The sequence below is a fragment of the Rhinolophus sinicus genome, linkage group LG06 (genome assembly GCF_036562045.2).
Source record: "Rhinolophus sinicus isolate RSC01 linkage group LG06, ASM3656204v1, whole genome shotgun sequence".
Taxonomy (NCBI): domain Eukaryota; kingdom Metazoa; phylum Chordata; class Mammalia; order Chiroptera; family Rhinolophidae; genus Rhinolophus; species Rhinolophus sinicus.
In genome coordinates this window covers 144,975,861-144,995,686 of record NC_133756.1, presented here as the reverse complement: position 1 = coordinate 144,995,686, position 19,826 = coordinate 144,975,861, and the positions used below count along the sequence as shown (strand labels likewise).

Here is a 19,826-nt window from a genome sequence, read left to right as displayed (position 1 = left end):
TAGGGTAGATCTGATCTGCTTCCCACTGAGACAACTATTATTGTCTGCTAACGTCTGACAAAATTGCATGCCCTGACGATAAGCATCTTCAACATACTACTTTTAAAAGGCAGGGTACTCAAGAAGCAACACGTAGCCAACAACACTGCCAGCCTGGTTTGCAGAAGCGTCTCTCAGCAAGGATTGTCCGTGGGATTACAGACAATAAAGTTACAAGTAGTTGGCTCTAGAGAGCCAATGATTGGGAAAGCTGGGCACTGTGATAGTATCTGCTTTTTGAAATGCTTCAAAGAACCTGTGGAGAATGACCACAACTCCAAGCCTATCTGTACCATCCCCTTGGCAAGCTGCTAATAAAAAAGTTAAATCACTGATTATCAAGTAACCTTACATGAAATCATCAAGCTCGGGAGGTTTCCTTCGCTTCTGGGTGACGAGGAATATAAAAGGTTCCTATCTTGAGCTTTCACAAACCGGTCAATTTCTGCCACACTCTTCGGAGAGCACAGTCACCACCCCACCCCCCCCCAGAGCCAGAGCCAGCAAAAGCGCAAGCCCACACCACACCAGGAAAGCCGCACAAGCGGCAGATGCCCTCTTTGAGTTTGAATAATCCTCCACAGAAGGAACACAGACAACCTGGAAACATGTTTTAAAACAAACCTTGGGGAAAAGGCAAAGAGGGAAACAAAGGAGACAAGACAGAGATGTAATCATTTTCCAATGAAAGCGAAGCCAAAACCCAAAGAAATCGAAGGTAATGTTTACATATTTCCACTCTTGCTGTCCCAAGGTAATGAATGACCCACACAAACCAAGCGAGTATTAAGAGCCTTCCCCTACAGGCTAAAATATAAAATTCTCAAGCAGATTTAATTTGGTCAGATAATTCCTTCAGGTATGTTTCCTTGGACCAAAAACAAAGGAATTGTTCAATACATCATGGGTAATGAATATGACTGAATATTATACAATCAATAACATGAGGATAAATCAGGTTAAAGTATAAAAATATAAAACTAAGTGATAAAAAGGAGCAGATAGAATGGTCTTCATCTGCTGTGATCCCAACTTATGAAAACAACCCTATCCAGAGGTAGAGAAGAGCCAGAAGGAAACATGCAAAAATAAAAATAGCTTCAGTATCAGGCTTGAATGGTCACCACGTCCCTGAGACAAGAGAACAAGGTAAGTTCAAAAAATCTTTCGATATGGCACTTCTTATCCCCAGGTAAGAAAGACAGGGTGGCAGATGGAAAAACAAACAAAACAAAAAAACCCCAAAAAACCATTGACTCTCACTCTATGCACACAGGGCACTGACAACCACACAGCCCACCTCCCGAAATGATGTCACCAACTTCCAGAGACAGGAGACCACCAACATATGCGTGCGTAGCACTCAAGAAGATCAGAGATGTTTTTGCAAAAGAATCGCGATTGGAAAGCACAGTGATTCATTCTGCTTACTGGTAGTGGGGGTTTTCTCTGGGATGCCGGACACCCAGGGACGGTCTTTTCCTTGGGTCGGGTGTGCAGTTGTAAGGTCGGTGTGGAAGATGTAATCTATTGAAGGGCTTTTTTCACTGGAGTAGCCACTAAGTTCATCCTCAGTAGAGTTGGTGTAGTTGCTCGCGTTGATATCTGCTGGGTTAGTTCTGTATTCTCCTTTCTGGACATATCTGCTGCCATCACGGTTAACAATACCTGGGAGAAAGAAGGAAGGCACTTTCAGAACTTGACAGCAGATGTTTTCTGAGTATACAAAAGAGTGGGGATTATCACAGAAGACAGTGATTTCAAAGCTATTTTTCTTTTCTTCTTTAAGAAAAGTAACACCTAACTATCTAGCTAGTGGGGGGATAAGTGGCTGAAGGACTGAGAAAAGTACCCTTTGCTGCCCACACACACACTTTGGAAATGGGGAGGGGAAAAGAAGGAGTGTTTGGGGAGTCTCTGTGTTTGAATTCCAGTTCTGTGTGGCTCTAGACAAGGTAAGTGATTCTCTGAGCTTCAGTTTTGTCGTTTGTAAAATGAAGATAATACTACCTTCTGTTATGAGCACTATACGATATTGCAGGTAAAGCGCGAGCAGAGTATTCCAAGGATAGACAGTGCTCAATACATGATAAATCTCCCTCCTGGACCCTACTCTTCCTTCTCAAGAACGTGTAAACTTTGTTGCTATTAATTCTGCTTATTTCCAGATAGGATTTGAAGTAGGAAACAAAATGCTGTTAGATAGATATATTTGTAAATCCATGAAGAATTGGATTTTCTTCCTAAGAGCCAAATTTTGTCAGTTTAAGTGAACCTTTACTCCTGGCTAAGAAATTAGCATACCTAAATATTGACAGAGCCTCTGGCAGCCTCTCTGAAATTCAACCTTGAAATTAAGAAGCACAGATGTATATAAAGATTGAAATCTTTGGTTTAAACAAGCAAATGACTAGAATGGACAGGAGAAAAAGCAAGGATGAATTCATTCATTGTTCTTCCCTAAAAGTATTTGCGTCCTTCAAGTCTGGGCCCCCCACCGAACAAGTGTTTTTTTAAGCTGAAATGATTTTATGCATTGCATTTGTAGGACTAACGAGTCCTTTTGTCTACCTATCTAGCTTGCCCAAGTAGAACTATTAATAAAATACGAATTTAAAATCATCCTGAAGTCTCTATCACCTCCTGATAGTCTGCAGATAAGGATCTAGTAAGGAAATATGACCGAACTTGCACAGGTCTGGACTTTAGAAGAGATCTGTGGGGACCAAGAAAGTGGAACATTTACTGACCATCTACTGTATGGGCCAGGCATGCATTAGACATTATCTTTCTTAGTTATCATGAAAAATCTCATATGTTGTTCCATTAGCCAAACGAGAAAACTGAGGCTCAGAAAGAGTAAGTCATTCCTCTAAGTTCATCCAGGTGCTAAGGAACTAGGATTTCAAACCAGGCCTGACTGAGACCGCGTATCTTACACTGTAGGCCTCCACTTCCTTTTGCAAAGCACAGACCAGGGCCAATGTCCTACCTACTGGTGGGGGGCGGGATTTGTATGGCCCAGGAAGAGTCTCACCCCCTGGCCACCAAACCGCTGTCCCTATGCACACTGAGGGATCTGGCTCTTAGGAGACAGAAATCAGGCCTCCTCAACACTGCGATACTTCTCAAAGAAATGAGGTTCAGAGGTAATAATATCAGAGTTAATAGGTTGACCTATTTGAAAGATTTGGTTGAGAGATTCTGTTTGCTCCAGTGCTGATGCCTACTTTTGGGGATAATCAAAATGATTTTAGGTGGACATGGTATAAATAATGTTGACTCACATATCGGGAAGTTCATAAACTTTGTAATTCTCTTTCAATACTCCAGTTAAATTAAACACAACATCTGGGGGACTGGAATACCCCTTCCCTTACCACTTATTCATCCGCCTCTATAAGAGAGAACACAGCTCAGAGCCTTCAGCAGGTACCATTTAAGAACATTATTTCATTTTCCCTGCCTTTAAATTTATTTTTAAGGTTCCCTTCTAATTGTGACCAGGGATGCTGGCTTTTTCATTTGAAGTTTTTAAAAAGAACAAATGTATTTTAAACAGAAAAGAAGGGGTTAATTAAATTAAAAATATCAATAATAGTGCTGTGTACACAGAAATGCCAAAAAGTGAAAGTAGTTTTCAAATGACTGAAATTTGAGGAATAGTGTATTGGGGTAAACCAGATAGCCATCTCGAGCCATCGCAGGAAAAGAAGAAGGGACACAGAATCATGGCCAAAGTCCTAGCCTTAGGGACATTTGTGTTAGGGAAATGACTGCTGTTCTATTCAAGTATAAAACATAGAAGTGCACCTGATCCTTTCCCCAAGAGTGGGGAAGCTCAATCAAGATTAGAAGAGATACGTACTTATGGTAATTGGTCCATCAAAGGCATTGGGCAGGTCTGTGATTGATGTACAGTCTTCCATTTTGTCCGATGCTATGGGGTAGAAAAGAAAAAAGACATGAGAACTCTAACAAATAGGAGCAAAATTGATTCCCATCTCTATTAGTTAATTAACATGGAGTTTTATTGTAACTTATCCCAATTAATTTTCTTTTTCTAAAACTCAGTTAGGTCTCCTGGGAACTTCTCTGAACTTTGTGATGCATTTTTGATTTTTATTTAGCTTCCTACATGTTTGGAAGCTTACTTCTTCCTCTTCCCACCCCAACAAATTCAGCCATTAACAAATACAGATGTTCTATATCAGGTGTTGTGGAAGGCCAGGCGTACAATGGTGAGTAAGATACACAGGGTCCTCCTCTAATGAAACACACATTAGAAATTTATTTTTTAACTTATAAAAGTAATGTAGGAACGTTGCAAAAAAAATTTTAAAGAAATGTATAACTATAACGAGAAAATCATGTGTAATACCCATAATCTACATAATGATGAAAAAACAGGCAAATACAATAAAATGTTTGTCAATATGAACAGCATGAGAATCTGAAGATTAAAATAATCAACAAGGAATTAACTTGACAGGATAATTTTAAAACAAACTCATAGTTAGTCTTTTTGTTAATGTATTAATGTTTTATTAATTTGACTGATCTCCGTAAGCAACTGCTCCATATAGAATGCTTCTTGGCATGTAGTTTCTGGGGTTGTCTACCTTTGATCTAGGTGCCCAGAATAGTTCCTCAGGCTACTGGTTTGGCATATCTCACTGTGGGTATCTCTGGCTTCTTTTTCTCTTGTCCTCCATTTATCATCTACTTCTCCATCCCATTCTTCAGGAATAAATATTTCTGACTGTACCTCGGGCCTGTCCGACCACCCACATATGTTACTAGCAGCCCCATGAGAAGTACTGTGTAAAGCCCTGTGAAAACAGGCCCTGAAAGTTCCATGTTCATGCCATCCCTTGAGTCCTAAAAGACGACTGCAGAATGTCTCAACCAACTGTTCCATTCATGTCCAAATTCTCTATTTGGTAACTAGACCTGTGTTGAGCTCTAAAAACTCAGAGAGCTTAAAATTGAATTTGCTATTATAGGAAATTTGGATCCATTTGTGCATTACAGCTTTTGTACTGTGTGTGTGTGTGTGTGTGTGTGTGTGTGCGCGCCACTTTAATGTAAAATGGCAACTTATTTGTTATGTTGGTTTCTCCCAAAGTTGTTCTTTGGCAAAAAAGAAGGAAGAAAGGGATGGATGGATGGATGGATGGATGGATGGATGGATGCAGACAGATTGTTATCACAAGGAAGTCTATTTATCACAAGTATTTTAAGTGTCTTGCCATAAACCACTGAGTAGTCATAACATTGGATAAAAATACAAGTTGAACAAAATAGGGTTTGGCTGCTCCCCAGTTCTTAAGAGCATCTTTTCCCACAGATAAAGGGGATGCCCTTTACCTGTCAATTTCTTTGGCCTCGTAGTGAAACTAAATGGCAGCTTTATATATTCAGCTGGAGAAGAGCAGGTTTTAGGAAAAGCAATTCTTACAAAGTCTTAGTAAAAGATTTCTTAGAAGAGAAATCCTTCAAAGAGACCATCGCCTCCTTGGTAAGGCCATTCCTCAGCTTCCAATCTAAACCAGCCTCTCATCACTCCCCTACACCCATCAGCATCATATATTATCTGCTCTCATTTCTTCCTCAGGCTTACCACTCTCTAAAATGATCTTCATTTTACCTGATGGCTGTTCATGACACATCTCCCAAACCCTACTCTCTGATTCCCACCCACCTCCATAGAAGTACGTAAGTTCCACAAGAGGAGTAGGAACCTTATCTGTCTTAGCCAGGACATTTATGTGTGATGGGGACAGAGAGGCACTGAATAAATATTTGCTGAATGAATGAAAAAAGGAGAAAAATGTTCCATTCTTCTAGAAAAAGAAAACACCCTAAGATGTTAACCCCCAAAATGGTCTACAAATATCAACAGGTCAAACAACATTTAGATAAACCCTAAATGGCAATGCCATAAGAAATTATTAAAGGAAGTTTCAGACATAGCATTTTAAGGATTTACTCAATACATACGACAGATCACATAATGCAAAAGGAGCAAAAATTGGACATGTTGCTGTCCCTGCTTTTAAGGAATTCATAACGCCATGGGGGACAACAATAATTAATATTTCTTTAGATTTTTTACAGCTTCCCCAAAATTTTCCCAATGGATCCCTCATTTGAAAATCAAGGCAAATAGCCAACATGGGCAATCTTAAAGATCATCTACTTTGTCTGTTTTGGGGACACCACCAGAACCTGGCCTGCTTGGTGACATGCTTCTGATATTGTCCTGTTGCATATACCCAGAAACAGGCTTTGGAGGATGACTTCCCAATGGCAGCGATGGAAGAATCTCCCCCAAATTCAAACACAACTGCAGGGAACAGTAGTGCACTGGGAATTTCTAGAAGTTAAGTTGCAATAGAAGGGGGTATGATGTCAAAAACATTAAGACACTGTTGTAAATGATTGGAGCATTTGTTGAAATGGGCCCCCTTCATGCTCTAATTCACCTTCACTTTTATAAAGAACATCAAATCTGGCATGCATACTAAGATGGATGATGACCCAAATGTGCAATGAATACATTCATGCTCCCATGTCAGAGAACAGGGCCTCATTAGACAGCCTTTCATTCTGTTTAATGAGAATTGCTCTACTGGGAGAATCAGGCCTGGTACGGTTTTCCTGAACCCCAAGATTTGTTAGAAAGACTCAGACGTAAGCTTTCTGACAGGCTGCCTCTCACCCCTTGCATCCACTGTACCAAAATTGCCAAGAAAAATGTTAATGATGCAGTCTAGCTTGGGAGAGGGGGTTATCACTTTGTGAAGGGTGTAAATGTCTAACTGTTATGTTGGTTTGTGCACCTGAACCTAATAATAATAATAATAATAATAATAATAATAGTAAAAACAGAGACTGAGACCTGTTATTCAAAGCAGTCTTAAAAAATAAACTAATTCGAGTTAGTTCTTTGTGTTAACACAGAAGACACCAGGCTCAGGCTGGGCCTTCCCGTTGAGAGATGAGGCAATAAAAAGCACAAAGCCTTTCCAGGGTCTGCCTTATTTTTGTTGGTAAGCCACAGGCTGTGTTTGAAAAAAGCATTGCTGAAATTGTAAGCATACAGAAGCTGTCTGCTAAGATTGAGCTGGCTTTGGTCCCTGTAACCAGTTTGTGGGGGGACCATATCCCTGGGTCCTGCTGGTAGTTCTCTGACTACATTCGATTCATGGATCTTTCCAATGAGATCTTTTGCATGGAGTACAAGATTATCAAGATCTGTCGCTCACCTAACACCCTTATCATCTGACTCTAAACCGAGATATTTAGAATTGATTTATCCCTAAACATTCTTCTCAAGCTCCTTCACTTTTTGTCTTGATACTTCAACAAGATTAACTCCCCAAATAAGAAATATGGCCCTCGGTTCTTTCTCACCCTACTCTGCCCAGCACAGTACTGAGCACATATATCTGATAAATAAATATGCTTCTTAAAACTTAAAAAAATTGATAAAAGCAGCCTATCCATATTGAGTAAATCTGGAAAAGAGAAAGAAAAAAAATGTCACTTCAAACTTCACTATTTTAATATAGCTATTTTGGTATACAGTACAATCCCAAGACTTCTCAAGCTTTTCAACTGAACTATCCCTCCCAAAGAAGAGGAAAGCTAATCAGTACTGTTAACTCCCTTCTCTGAAGATAGGCCCAAACTCAGTAGAAGCTTGCCTAGATGGCTTCATTTCCAGGTAGCAAAAGTGTGAGCTTCTACCTTTTTGAGTAAAGATTCTTCCCAACCAGTGATTCCAACAGGTAAAACAGGTGAGACAATGGGAATAGACAACAACATAATTTATTGCACACATTCACTCGACAAGATTCAGTGGGAGACCCAACAAGCAGTACTCAGAGACATTGAAAGATAGGCAGTCTGTTGGTAGCTCTTCTCCACATGACCAACACCTTCATCTAAAGCACCAAGTCTTCCCAAATTTTCCATGAGTTCTGGCACTAAGACAAGCTAGCTAGACCACATGTAGCTCTGTGCCTATTTCCTGTTTATTTGCCTGTGGTTTTTCTTATTATCGTGTCATTAGAATGGACATTTTGGGTACGGCTGTGGGAACTGGATAAGGGTGTAGGCTGAATTGGACTCTCCTCCTTTTGGTCAAACTCCATTTGTGTTCTTTGTTCATATGACAGGGAGCAGTAAACATCCTACAGTTTTCTCCTTATTCTCCTTATTTTAAGTGTCCCTTCATGGATTTAGTGACCTGCATACATTTGACATACTTTACTGGCTTCACACACACTCCATTTTTAACTAATGAGCCCTGATACTTTCTCTTTTTCCTAAACCCTCTGAATTCCCACTCTGAAAACTATTGCTGAGTAGCGTAGCCTAAAACTACTGATGTAATCTCACAATTTCTTTGATATCCCTACCTTAAAGTACCTTTAAAAAATCCATGCAGAGTTTATATTCTACTATCACATATAATATCTATGTTTGCCTTATACAGAAAATAACTTAAGTCACTTTCCAGCTGATTTAACATCCCCTTCCTGTCTTTAAGGAAAACTGACATGCCAGGAAGACATGTCAAGTTTACCACATGGCTTCATCTTTCCCTTCATAGAATCTCAAACCTTTAAGGGGAACAGAAGACCCAGTTTGAGAAGTGAGACATTTGATTGTTGGCATTCAAAAACTTGCCATTTATGGGTTTGACCCCTCTCAAAAGACCCTGAAGATTTAATGATGCATAGAATTCTTCAGTTTTGCTGGGGCCTGAATTAGACTTATAAGCATGTGTTTCTGGGCTAATAGTTGGAAGTAACTCCCTTAGACAGGGAGGGGGCCTGGCCAACAGCCCAGCACGTAAATCTTAACTTGGCTTCCTTATTCTCTAGCTGTCAAGCTCTCAGTTGTTGGGTAAGGACACTCAACAAGGTCAAAGACCTACCATATATCCTCCCAGCCTTCTCTCTAGCCCTAACATATAATAAATACCTCTGAGCTAAGCCATTTGGCTTGTTCTCCAAAGCTAACATTAGATTAATGTCATTTCCCTATTCAAAATCCTGCAATGACTTCCCATCACACAGAGAACAAAATCCAAACTCTTAACTGTGGCCTTGGAGGCCTTATGTGATCTGGCGCCTGCTTACCTCTCTAACTTCATTCCTTGGCATTCTCCTCTCTGATCACTGGGCTTTATCCACACCGGCCTCCCTGCTATTCCTGGAACAGGCCACGATGCTCCCACGGGTCTAGCTCGGCACTGGCTGTTTACTCTGCCCGTGGCTTTCCTCTCTCACTTCACTCAGGGCTCTTGTAGACACGCCTCCTCAGAGACTCTTTCCCTGACCACCTTCTCTGAAAAAAAAGCATCCCTAACACTCTGAAGCCCTTTGCTCTGCTTTCTTTTTTGTAGCTCTTTGCACTCTCTGACTTCATATAAGGCGTTTAATATTCATTTGTTTACTATTGGCTTTCTCAACTTAGCAAGTAAGCACCCTGGAGACAGGGATCTCGTCTCTGCTGCAGAGATATTCTGTGAGCATCTAGAAGCTACGTGCATCCCCTCTTGGCAGGGCTTGAACTGCTATTGGCCACAAAGCAATCCAAAACAATCCAAAAAGCAATCCAAAACGCAACCCAAAATGCAATCCAAAATGCAAAGACAATCCCCTTGGAACCAACCTGAAGCATTGAAGCAATATGTGTCATATTGGGAGGTGTTGGAGGTGAGAATGTACACCCCTGTGTTGTTTGCAGCACAGATGGCGTTGGGGTGGATCCGAGGAATCACCACATGCCCTTCTATAAACCCGTACCTGCAAGAGAAGCACCAGCAGTTACCCACCTGCAAGGTTACCCACCTGCAAGGCTGTGATGGGTATTTTATCATATACCATCGAATGCCATGCCATGCAGTGCAATGCTTCATTCAGCTCACCCCGAGGGCGGTAGAGGTTTCAACAACTGAGTTACATGAAATCCAAAAATAACAGCAGAGGGAGAGGGAAAGGGATCAACATGACTGATGGCAACCAAGTGATTTTTATTTGGGGTTCTATCAGAGCTTTAAAAAAAAAAAGTCTCACGAAAGAAAATGTTAGCTTCAAATCAATTTGTGGTCAGCAGTGTCAAGTCAGTGTGAACAAGCAGAGGAAGTCCGAGTCACAAAAGACGAAAGAAGGACCATTTTATGATGTGAGATTCACTCTGGCTCTCCACTACCCTCATATTTTTCAGAAAATACATAAAATGACTAGCTCCCAGAAGATAGGATTAGGCGACTCTTCATTTCAGTCCCTAAATGTCAAACCTGCCTTATTTCCCGTCCCCTACTCGTCTCTCCCTGCCTCACCTTTTCCTGTGATTCCCTCATTCCACACTCCAATGCCCTAAACATGACGCCTGTTCATGTCATATACAAGAGCGTTTTGCCTCATGAGTATCCCGGGCATAATTTCACTGCCAGTGGAAGTAAATGGACCATCCTTAAGATGGGAGTAATAGTGACTAAGTAGATATCAGTGCCTCATTTAGCTCAGGAATTTTCTAGAAGCAGCATGGCCAGAGAAGTGCTTAAACCCCTCTGCCACCACCAAGGTGCTTCTGGGAACATGTTGGACTGGAGCCCCTTTCAGTGATAACACACAGCACTCAGCCTCTTCTAGCAGCATCATGGTGGCTAAATACTCACTGTACAATTTCTCCTGAATATAAAATGCCACAAAAAAATGAGATATGGGCTTAGAAAACTACCATTTGCAACGGAAGAGGTGATTGCAGGGGAATGGCAGAGAGGGAGAAGCTAAATCCAGCAGGTTTTTGAAAATGCAAGGCTGGCTAAAATGCATAGCCTAGATCGTTTTAAACTTTCCTGCCAGGTGCATTGCCCTGCAAGACCCATGGAAATGGCTGAGTTTGAAGTTTCCAAGCACATAGAACTCATTCTGTCTACGTATGTTGCAATTGCAGCTCTCATGACTAATTCCTCATCTAAACTGACAGACTGGTTTCTCCAAAGACTCCTTAGCTTGGTGGGGGGAGGAGTTGCAATTAAATGTTAATAAGTTTCCACATATCTGAGAATTGCTACTAATCAGGGTGGGGCAGACAGGAGAGTAGCTGCTCAAATTTTATCATAGCCTGAGACTCTGCCATCTGTCCTATAGCTGATTCATAGCTACCTGAGTGAAATTAGGGAAATGAGTTTTGCAACACTTATACCAGCTGTGTGTGGAACAACAGCCTTCTTTGGCATAGTTTTTCTTTTCTTGTTTTAAATTATGATACTCCTTGGTGAGCCTACCCTCATCCCACCGCATCATATTCGTATGTACCACGTCTGTGTAACACCAACTTTCTAGAATCTGCATTCCCTTTGCCAAGTTATGCCTGAATTTTTGCCACATTATGGCAACTGCCAGTTTTATGGGTCGCACATGCGTTGGGGATATTAAAATTTATATGTGTGTATATTGCATGAGTAGGTTGCCGTTCACAGGCAGGAAAGGAATACTCAGCAAATCCACGCAGCAAACTTCCATCTCCCTTTTGCTCTCAGTCCTCCTGGAGGGCTTGGTCATTAAAACCTTGCCCAGGGCTCAGATGAAGCAGGACCTAAATCTGGAGTCCTCGCCATGCAAGTGATGTGGCCCTGAGTGAGCTGGGGGATTTCTCTCAGCTTCAGTTGCTTCATCCATCAGTGGGGTAATACCATCAACCACAGTACAGTCTGAGGATTAACTGTGAGGCTGTGGGAAGTAAATAGTAGGGCACAGCATCTAAATGCTCGATCATTGGCCAGTGGGAGCAGTAAGAACTTCCCTCTTTTTTGGCAAATGAGAACATTTCTGTATTTTGTAAGTATACCTTGTCTGCATTACACAATCAAAATTCAGCTTACTAAATTCACTTTACTAGGCTACTGACCTAGACAGGGCCATATTGAAACAAATCGCATTGTGAATAGAACAAATGCGTCTGCTAATTGGCCTTTCTTCATTGCAGCCTGCAGCTCAGGGTGAGCAGCTACCAGCTGCTCTCAGCTCCCTTTTATGTTTTCCCAGACCCAGCTCTGAACACATACAGATACCTGTACAAAGCTGCTCTTTGATTTAGAGAAATGCTACTCAGCAGAACTTTCTGTGATAATGGAAATGTTCTATAATCTGTGTTGTCCATACAGTAGCCACTAGCCACTTGTGGCTAGCCGAGTACTTGAACTATAACTAGCGCTGCTCTAGAATGAAGATTTCGATTTTATTTAATTTTATTTAGGTGTAAACTGCCACACGTGGTGACCATATTAGACGGTGCAATTTTAAAGTAAAGATTTCCCTTTTCCTTTTCAGCAAGTGTCTCAGCTACTGCTCATAAAGTGGGTGCATTGCTCTGTAACCAAGGACAGAGGAAAGATGTCTTTAACTTACGTTTAGCGGCTTTTATAAAGAGTTACTCTGGACTTTTAAAAAGCAGTCTGTATTTGTACATGAGTGCACTGAAGAAAAAGAGGAACCACGTTACCTAATGATATTACATTGCAAAAGCACAGAGCTGGTAAAGACAGGCTGGGGTGGAAACTTTGGAGCGGTTGTGCAGACAACCCACAGTTTAGTGAAAACAAACCAAACTAAAACACTTCACTGTGGTCGTCACCACTGCTTGCTCTTTAAGTGCACCACTCACCACAGGGTCAGCAGAAACTCAAAAAAAAAAAAAAAACACAAAAAAAAAAATTAGAAATTTTAAAAAAAAAAGTCCATTGCCTGCTGTGATTGTCCTGGAGCTGGAAGGAAGGAAGGAGGGCTTGAGAAAGGCTCCATGGAGCCCTTGGTAACCATAGAAACCTCTCAGGTCTTCATAGGTCCCTCTGATCGCTTCCTAGTCACTTGTAACATATCTTAATAATTTTCATGCTTTTTTTTAACCCTCTCATACTAGAGCAACATAGAAAAGAATGAGAGAGAGAGAGAGAGAGAGAGAGAGAGAGAGAGAGAGAGAGAGAGAAAGAAATCTGCTTTGAGCCAAGTCTGCAGGGCCAAGATTCCACCAGGCACATATTTATTTTAAACACTGTTATTTGGTTTACGTTTTCTTGTGGTACCGACAATGATATTGCACACTTCTTCAAAGCCAGTGGAGCGCTGTGGAAGCACTTCAGGCAAGAGGATTACAGTGGATGACCCTTAATGGCCTCCTCTGGGCAACGCGGCTATGATTCACAAAGGAGTCTTTAGAGGGCTTTAAATTTCCAGTTGTCATGCAGGTTCCAGTTTGACTTGGCCCAAATTAATAGGTGGGCAGACCCTTCAGGCAGTCATCCAATCAGCTGTCAGGGAGGAGCCTTCCCAGTTCTAAGCCCCGCCCTTTGGACCCCGGGCAGTCAGCTTTCCGCAGCCGGCAGGTACTGACTGGTCTCTTACCTGCAGGTCTCAAACCCTGCTTCCCGGGCTTTCTCCATCTGGGCCATGGTGGGCAGGGTGCAATTGAAAGCCTTGCAGAGGTCAGCAGCCTCCGTCCGTGAGATGCTGTAGCGACCATTTTTCTCCACGTGGAATACACCTGCATATCGGCAGGTTACATTCAACTCTAAGGAATGAAACAGAAATGTTAGATTCTTTTACATAAGTAACTTGGAAAATGTAAAAGTTTGTTTTTGAACAAAAAAGCCAAATAAACTTCTTTACTGGCCAGAGCCTTCAATATTAACTCCATCCAAAACACCATACATTAAACTCAAATCCGGGATAAGACACAGTAAAGCAGCATCACTTACTTTCTCTCCATCAATTACTCCACAGCAAAGTTTTAAACAAGTGTATGATTGGGAGCCTGCCTAACTGCCTTGGGTTTGGCACTGCCTGATTAGAATCGGTTTTTGCTCAAATAAACTTAAAATTTTTAATATGCCTCAGTTTATCTTTTAATGCTGGTGACATTGCAAAATGTTACAGCCACTTTGGAAGGCCATTCGATGGTTTCTTACAAAACTAAACAGTCTCTTATTGTAAAATCCAGCTATCACACTCCTGGTATTTACCCAAAGGAGTTGAGAACTTAACGTCCACTCAAAAACCTACACATGGGTGTTTATAGTAGCTTTATTCATAATTGCCAAAATTTAGAAGCATCCAAGATATCCCTCAGTAGGTGAATAGATAAATAATATAAGAAGCACATAATTTATTTCTGATTATTAAAGTAAGACAAACTTGTAGAAAACTTAAAAAATTCAGGAAATTAATGAAGGAAAAACAAGTCCACCACTACTGTGTTTCCCCGAAAATAAGACCTAGCCAGACAATCAGCTCTAATACGTCTTTTGGAGCAAAAATTAATATAAGACCCAGTCTTATTTTACTATAATATGAGACCAGGTCTTATATATATATAAGACTAGGTATAATATAATATAATATAATATAATATAATATAATATAATATAATATAATATAATATAATATAATACCAGGTCTTATATTAATTTTTGCTCCAAAAGATGCCTTAGAGCTGATTGTCTGGCTAGGTCTTATTTTTGAGGAAACAGGGTAAGAAAACTACAGCTTAACATTTTCACATTTTAAACATTTTGCTATATTTTCTTTCAGTTTGTTTTCTGAATATGTATATATGTTTCCAGTTAAAATTATACTAAATATACAGTTTTAGATGTGGGAGCCTTTTTTTCCACTTATTGTTTATATTATGAGCACTTTCCCACAATCATGTAGTGTCATTTCCTTTGCTTATCATCTCCAATGTGTTCTGGTTGCACCCAGAATAAATTTCCTTATCTTGGCTGATAAGATCTACATGGCCTGGCTCCTAGCTCCTTCTCTAACCTGTAAGTAGCTCACTCTGCTCCAGGTACAAAGCTTTCCTTCAGTTCCTTTGGGCATCCTGAGCTCTTTTCCACCTTACAACATTTACATCTACCTTTCCCTCTGCCTAGAATCTTCTGTTCTCAGATGATCACATTGTTGTTTTTCAACTTCACGTCACCTCATCTTTGAGCGCTTCCCTGAACACTCTTAACCAACTTGCAGAATCTCCCTCACCTCTCTTTGCCTTTGTGTCTTCACAGCAACTTGTTTATTTGTATGTGCATTTAGTTATTATCCATCTGCCCTTTTTGTAATGGAAGTTCCAAAACAGCAAGGGCCTTTTACTGGTTTACAGCTGTTTTTCTAATGCTCACAGCAGTATCTGACAGAGGGGAGATGCTCATTAAATGTTGAATGAGTGAATGACTCATTGAAATTTCCTCAAAAACACCATTGAACATCCTGACAGATAGACCCAAGACCTGTAGTTTGCTCCCAAGTGTTAATAGCATTTCACCTGAGACCTAACTGCTATCCACTGGTTAAAGAGTGATTCAATCCAAGGACTTCTGTGAGTTTTGCAGACATTAATCTGAATAAGGAACTGAAAAATCCTCTGGTTCTACAGGATCCTCTGTAAGGATCTCAAAAGACTTCAAAGACCTTCATTGAAAACTGATTATTTTGGGGGGACTGGCATTAGTTTCCGAGAACCCTAAGAGGTGAGTTTAGTGTATGTATGTACACATTATTTATAAGTGGCAAAACTGAAGCTCAGAAAAAGTAAATGAGGTCCCAAGGTTGTCCAGCTATTAAGTGGCAGAACTAGAATTCTACCTCAGGTCTGTTTAATGCCAAACCCATGTTCCAAACCGCTTTGCTGTTTGCCCTAGGATCCTTTCGTATCATTAGAGCAAGCCCTCGCTCTAAAGGAGAGAGGTACACCTAAATAATTGTTACCCAAGAACAAAGAGAGAGTCAGTATTGAGTTTTAAAAGCTACAACTGCTTTCTCCTTTCTGAGCAGGAAGCAGGTTCCAACCACTAGAAAACAGTGTCTGACAAATGCAAACGGTGATAACTGTTAAACTTCTGTCTGATCTTTCTTGACTCTGAAAATAGTGAAAGAAGAAACGAGAAATGGAGCTTTGAAAAGACATAAGCCAATATCAATTGGTTTTCTTTTGTTTGTATCATTAGCATGAGGTGCTTTAAAAAAACACATCAGAACTAGGTGAAATGGAGAAAATGTATTTTTGTGTGATTAATTCTTTTTTGAGTGTAATGGTGTCTGTCCTTCTGAAGGCAGTCACAAGGCCCTTGGCTGATGAAGCAAGGGGAGCCCAGAGAAGGGAAATGCACAAGGCCCTTTTGAAGTACTGTTTGTTTTTAACTGACATTTTCAGCTTTGCCCTTGGTCTGCCAATCGTAGCAAAGGGAATTTGTCATGCTGGGTGACAGCTCTTCCTGGGGCTCTTCTGTCTAGCCTACAAAAGAAAAACAAAGCCTTCTAATCATCTTCTCGGAGGTGAGGCTGATAGCAGAGACTTCAGCAGATGGCAAGAAAGGCCAACTGCTTGTCAGTACTCAGCCAGGTGGCTGCTGTCACTCCCAGGTTACAAAGTCTGAGGCGTGGATGGCAGTTTGGCGCTCAATGGCAGTTTCTGTCTTATTGAAATTAATTCTAGTTTTGCCACCTGGCACACTGATATGCAAATGCAATAGCAACCATTTCAGGCTGAGACTTTTGAATAAAATCCTTCGTGCCACAGCCAATATAACTTTATAGACGATACACGCATGCATTGTGTGAATATGTCTGTGTGTGTGTATGAAAATAAGAAGTGTGTAGCTGTGTAGGCTCTGGTTAGCCAAGACAAGAAGAAACAGATAAACTCCAATTTCGGCCGTCCTAGACTGAGGCTTAAACATTCCCGACATATAGTGGTATCAGCCAAGGACTGCCAAATGAGTAAAGAAATCCTATGCAATGCGAGAATTCCACAATATACATTTATCTTAATCCCATGAAAAAAGGGCCAACTCCTAACCCTGATGGCATTTAGCCATCTAGGAATTGCAATGATGGTGCCCAAAACTTCATTTCAGGTCAACTATCCCATGAGTGTTCACAGTTCCTCCCCTCTGGGTCCCTCATACCTTAAACGGGACCAAGGCTTCAGGGCTGTGGATCCTTCAAGTCCTGACAATTTATGATGAGTTTCCAACAGGCTTCCTTAACACTTATGTAAACCGAAATTATTACCCCAAAGCGTATTAATAATACCAACAGCAATAATAGCAGCTAATATACCGGGGGTGCCAAAAAAGTGTATATACATCTTTGGTTATCGGTACATGTTGACTATTACAATTTTACTACAGCTTTTTTACTTTCTTAAGATGTGGATACATTTTTTGGCACCCTCTGCATATTGTGCACCTATTATGCGTATGCCAGGCACTCTTCTAAACACTTTACAATTACTAACTCATTTTATCCTTAAAACAATCCTATGAAATGGGTAATATTATACCCACTTCCCAGATACAGAAACTGAGGCACAGAGGAGGGAAGAAACATGTCAAGGTTCACAGAGCTAGTAAGGTTCAAATCCAGCCAGTCTGGTAGCAAGTGTCCACAGGCTTAATTAACCTAGGAGCAGGCTTCTAGGCTATTACTCCTAACTCTGATTTAAGTAACGTTTCATGACCTCAACTTCCCAAAGTATAGCTATGAATATTCCCAAGGTTTAAGTGAAGTTAGGGTAAGGCTGAGGCTTGAGTAGCTATAGACTACAGATTACAGGATAGTCACCAGTGTCCGTGGCAATGGCACTGGCCACACTGCAAAGCCCTGCAGAGAGGCAGGACTCCCAAGATATCTGTCTGTCCATCTCTTCTGAGAAACAGAGACCTCTGTGGTTCAGGATCTGCTGTTGACTCAAGAGGCTAATATTAAATGGCTGGTAACAACTCTCAAACAAGCCTTTCCAACTGGAAATAAATCAAAAATGTTTTCCGTTGAGCCCTCTGGTCTCCAATAAATCTCCTGTGTCATGTAATAAATGAACTATCCCAAGTTCCTCCCTCTGAAATACCCAAAGGGCAACACTAACTGTTTGAGGCCACTTTTAAATTTGAAGTAGAGCCTCCCTGGAGGGAGAAATGCTTCCCGGACTGTCAGGGGCTCGTTACTATAGGGTCACCAGGAGGGTGGAAGGGTCACAGGGCTTAGCATCGGGGGATTTCATCACCTACATGGGAAGAGGTCTCCCAGGGTGACTTATTAGGAAGAGTTTTAAAAAGGAGCTCTCCAGGAGAGTGTCCTTATTGTTTAACTTACTCTCTGTCACTAACTTCTGTATGATGCTGCCAGTTATGGAGGGTTCTGGGAAAATTCATTCTTATTTGAATAAATAGCTGACCCATAACACCATTAATTTTAACGACATTTTCCACTAAGCCTCAAATCAAGGAAAATAGATCTCTCTAGTAAAATCACCCCAGCACATTTCAAAATTTTGCCAAGTTTGCAGGGCCTGAAATGAATAGTTTCTTGGTTTGCCCCAGTCATTTCCTGAGTGGTAGAAAATCACAAGATCTGCTGAGGGTAGAGCACTGTGTAATTTTCGTCCAACTTGCCATTATCTACATCTTCACGAACTTTCCTGAGAGGTGGGTGGGAGTGGGGGTGGAGTGTCACATAGCTCGCTAGTGGTGGAGCTGGGTGACAAGAGATTTTCAACATGGAATCCATGAGTGGGTCTTCAGGGGACCTATAAACCTGTAAAATTGTGTACAATTTTGTGTGTACATAGATACGTGTGTGTGTGTGTGTGTGTGTGTGTGTGTGTGTGTAGGTGTTTAGGTGAGAACAGCATCCTTGGGTTTCATTTGTTTCTCAAAGAAATCGGTGACACAAACATGTAAAGAAATGATTATCTCCACGTTCTCTTTAGTAACCAAATTCCAGGATCCTGGAATTTTGCAACATTCCTGTGGGCTTCATGATAGCAGAGGCCATGTCTCTCCCTCATCATTGTGTCCCCAATACCCAGCACAGTACTGCACAGAGTAGGCACACATTGAACAAATGAATGAATGAGTGAATGAGTGAATGAACATTCTCTTTCTCCCCTCACCCTAACAGGACAAGCAGACTTATGAGGTACGAAAACAGCACCTCTCAGGTCCATTTCCCACATCACATTTGTAACTGGCTTTGTCCATCTGACAGCGATGGGCATGGCCTTTTTGCAGCCTGTCACTGGGCCGTGTCTGACGCCAGATCTCCTGAGAGAGGACACCAGACATAGTGAAGACCACCATAAGACGACCTACAATCATACTGCGCCCCGAGACTCGCTTCTCCAACCAGACTTCTCCAGAGTCCAAAATGAATTAATTTATTTTTCTAACACGAGACACTGGGATGTAGACGAATTAGATTTTTTTCCCTACTGATTTGGTCCCAGCGTAGACTATCTGTCTGAGGAAGTTGGTTTTTCTTGAAGATGTGAAAAAAAGCCAGTTCCTGCAACTCAATGACTTGTGCAATTCCCCCAGCCATGATAACAATGGGAGTACTCACCCAGCACTTACTCTGGGCCATACGAGTTTTCCAACACTGTACACCTAAGAATTCATTTAATTTTCACAACAACTCTATGTGGTAGGCTCTTTTATTATGCCCATTTCATGCAGGAAGTAACTGATTCATTGAGAAGACATGAGTAACCTCAGCTAGTAAGCAGTGGACCAGGGTTTCAGGCTGGGCAGTCCAGCGGATCACATCGCAGTGTTAAATTGTGCATGGGACAGGTGCTAAAACTACAGGACACCCACTTATTCTCCATGTGGTTTTCTAAATGTGCAGAGGTGAGCATTAAAAGAGAGCTCTGGAGAGAGAAATTTGAGCTTATTCAATATCGCTTTAAGATTAGAGCTCTCTTGATTC

General features: G+C 41.2%; 1 protein-coding gene across 16 annotated transcripts in view; it reads right to left on the bottom strand.

The window, feature by feature from the left end:
• Positions 1-19,826, bottom strand: part of CD44 (CD44 molecule (IN blood group)) — an 85,111-nt gene that overhangs the window by 35,990 nt on the left and 29,295 nt on the right. For all 16 annotated transcript variants that reach the window (XM_019738555.2, XM_019738545.2, XM_019738546.2 and 13 more), the window contains exons 2-5: positions 13,467-13,632; positions 9,730-9,863; positions 3,908-3,979; positions 1,471-1,707 (exon numbers count right to left, since the gene is read on the bottom strand). In XM_019738555.2, coding sequence (XP_019594114.2) covers positions 1,471-1,707; positions 3,908-3,979; positions 9,730-9,863; positions 13,467-13,632 — 609 coding nt within the window. The remainder of the gene's footprint in view (positions 1-1,470; positions 1,708-3,907; positions 3,980-9,729; positions 9,864-13,466; positions 13,633-19,826) is intronic.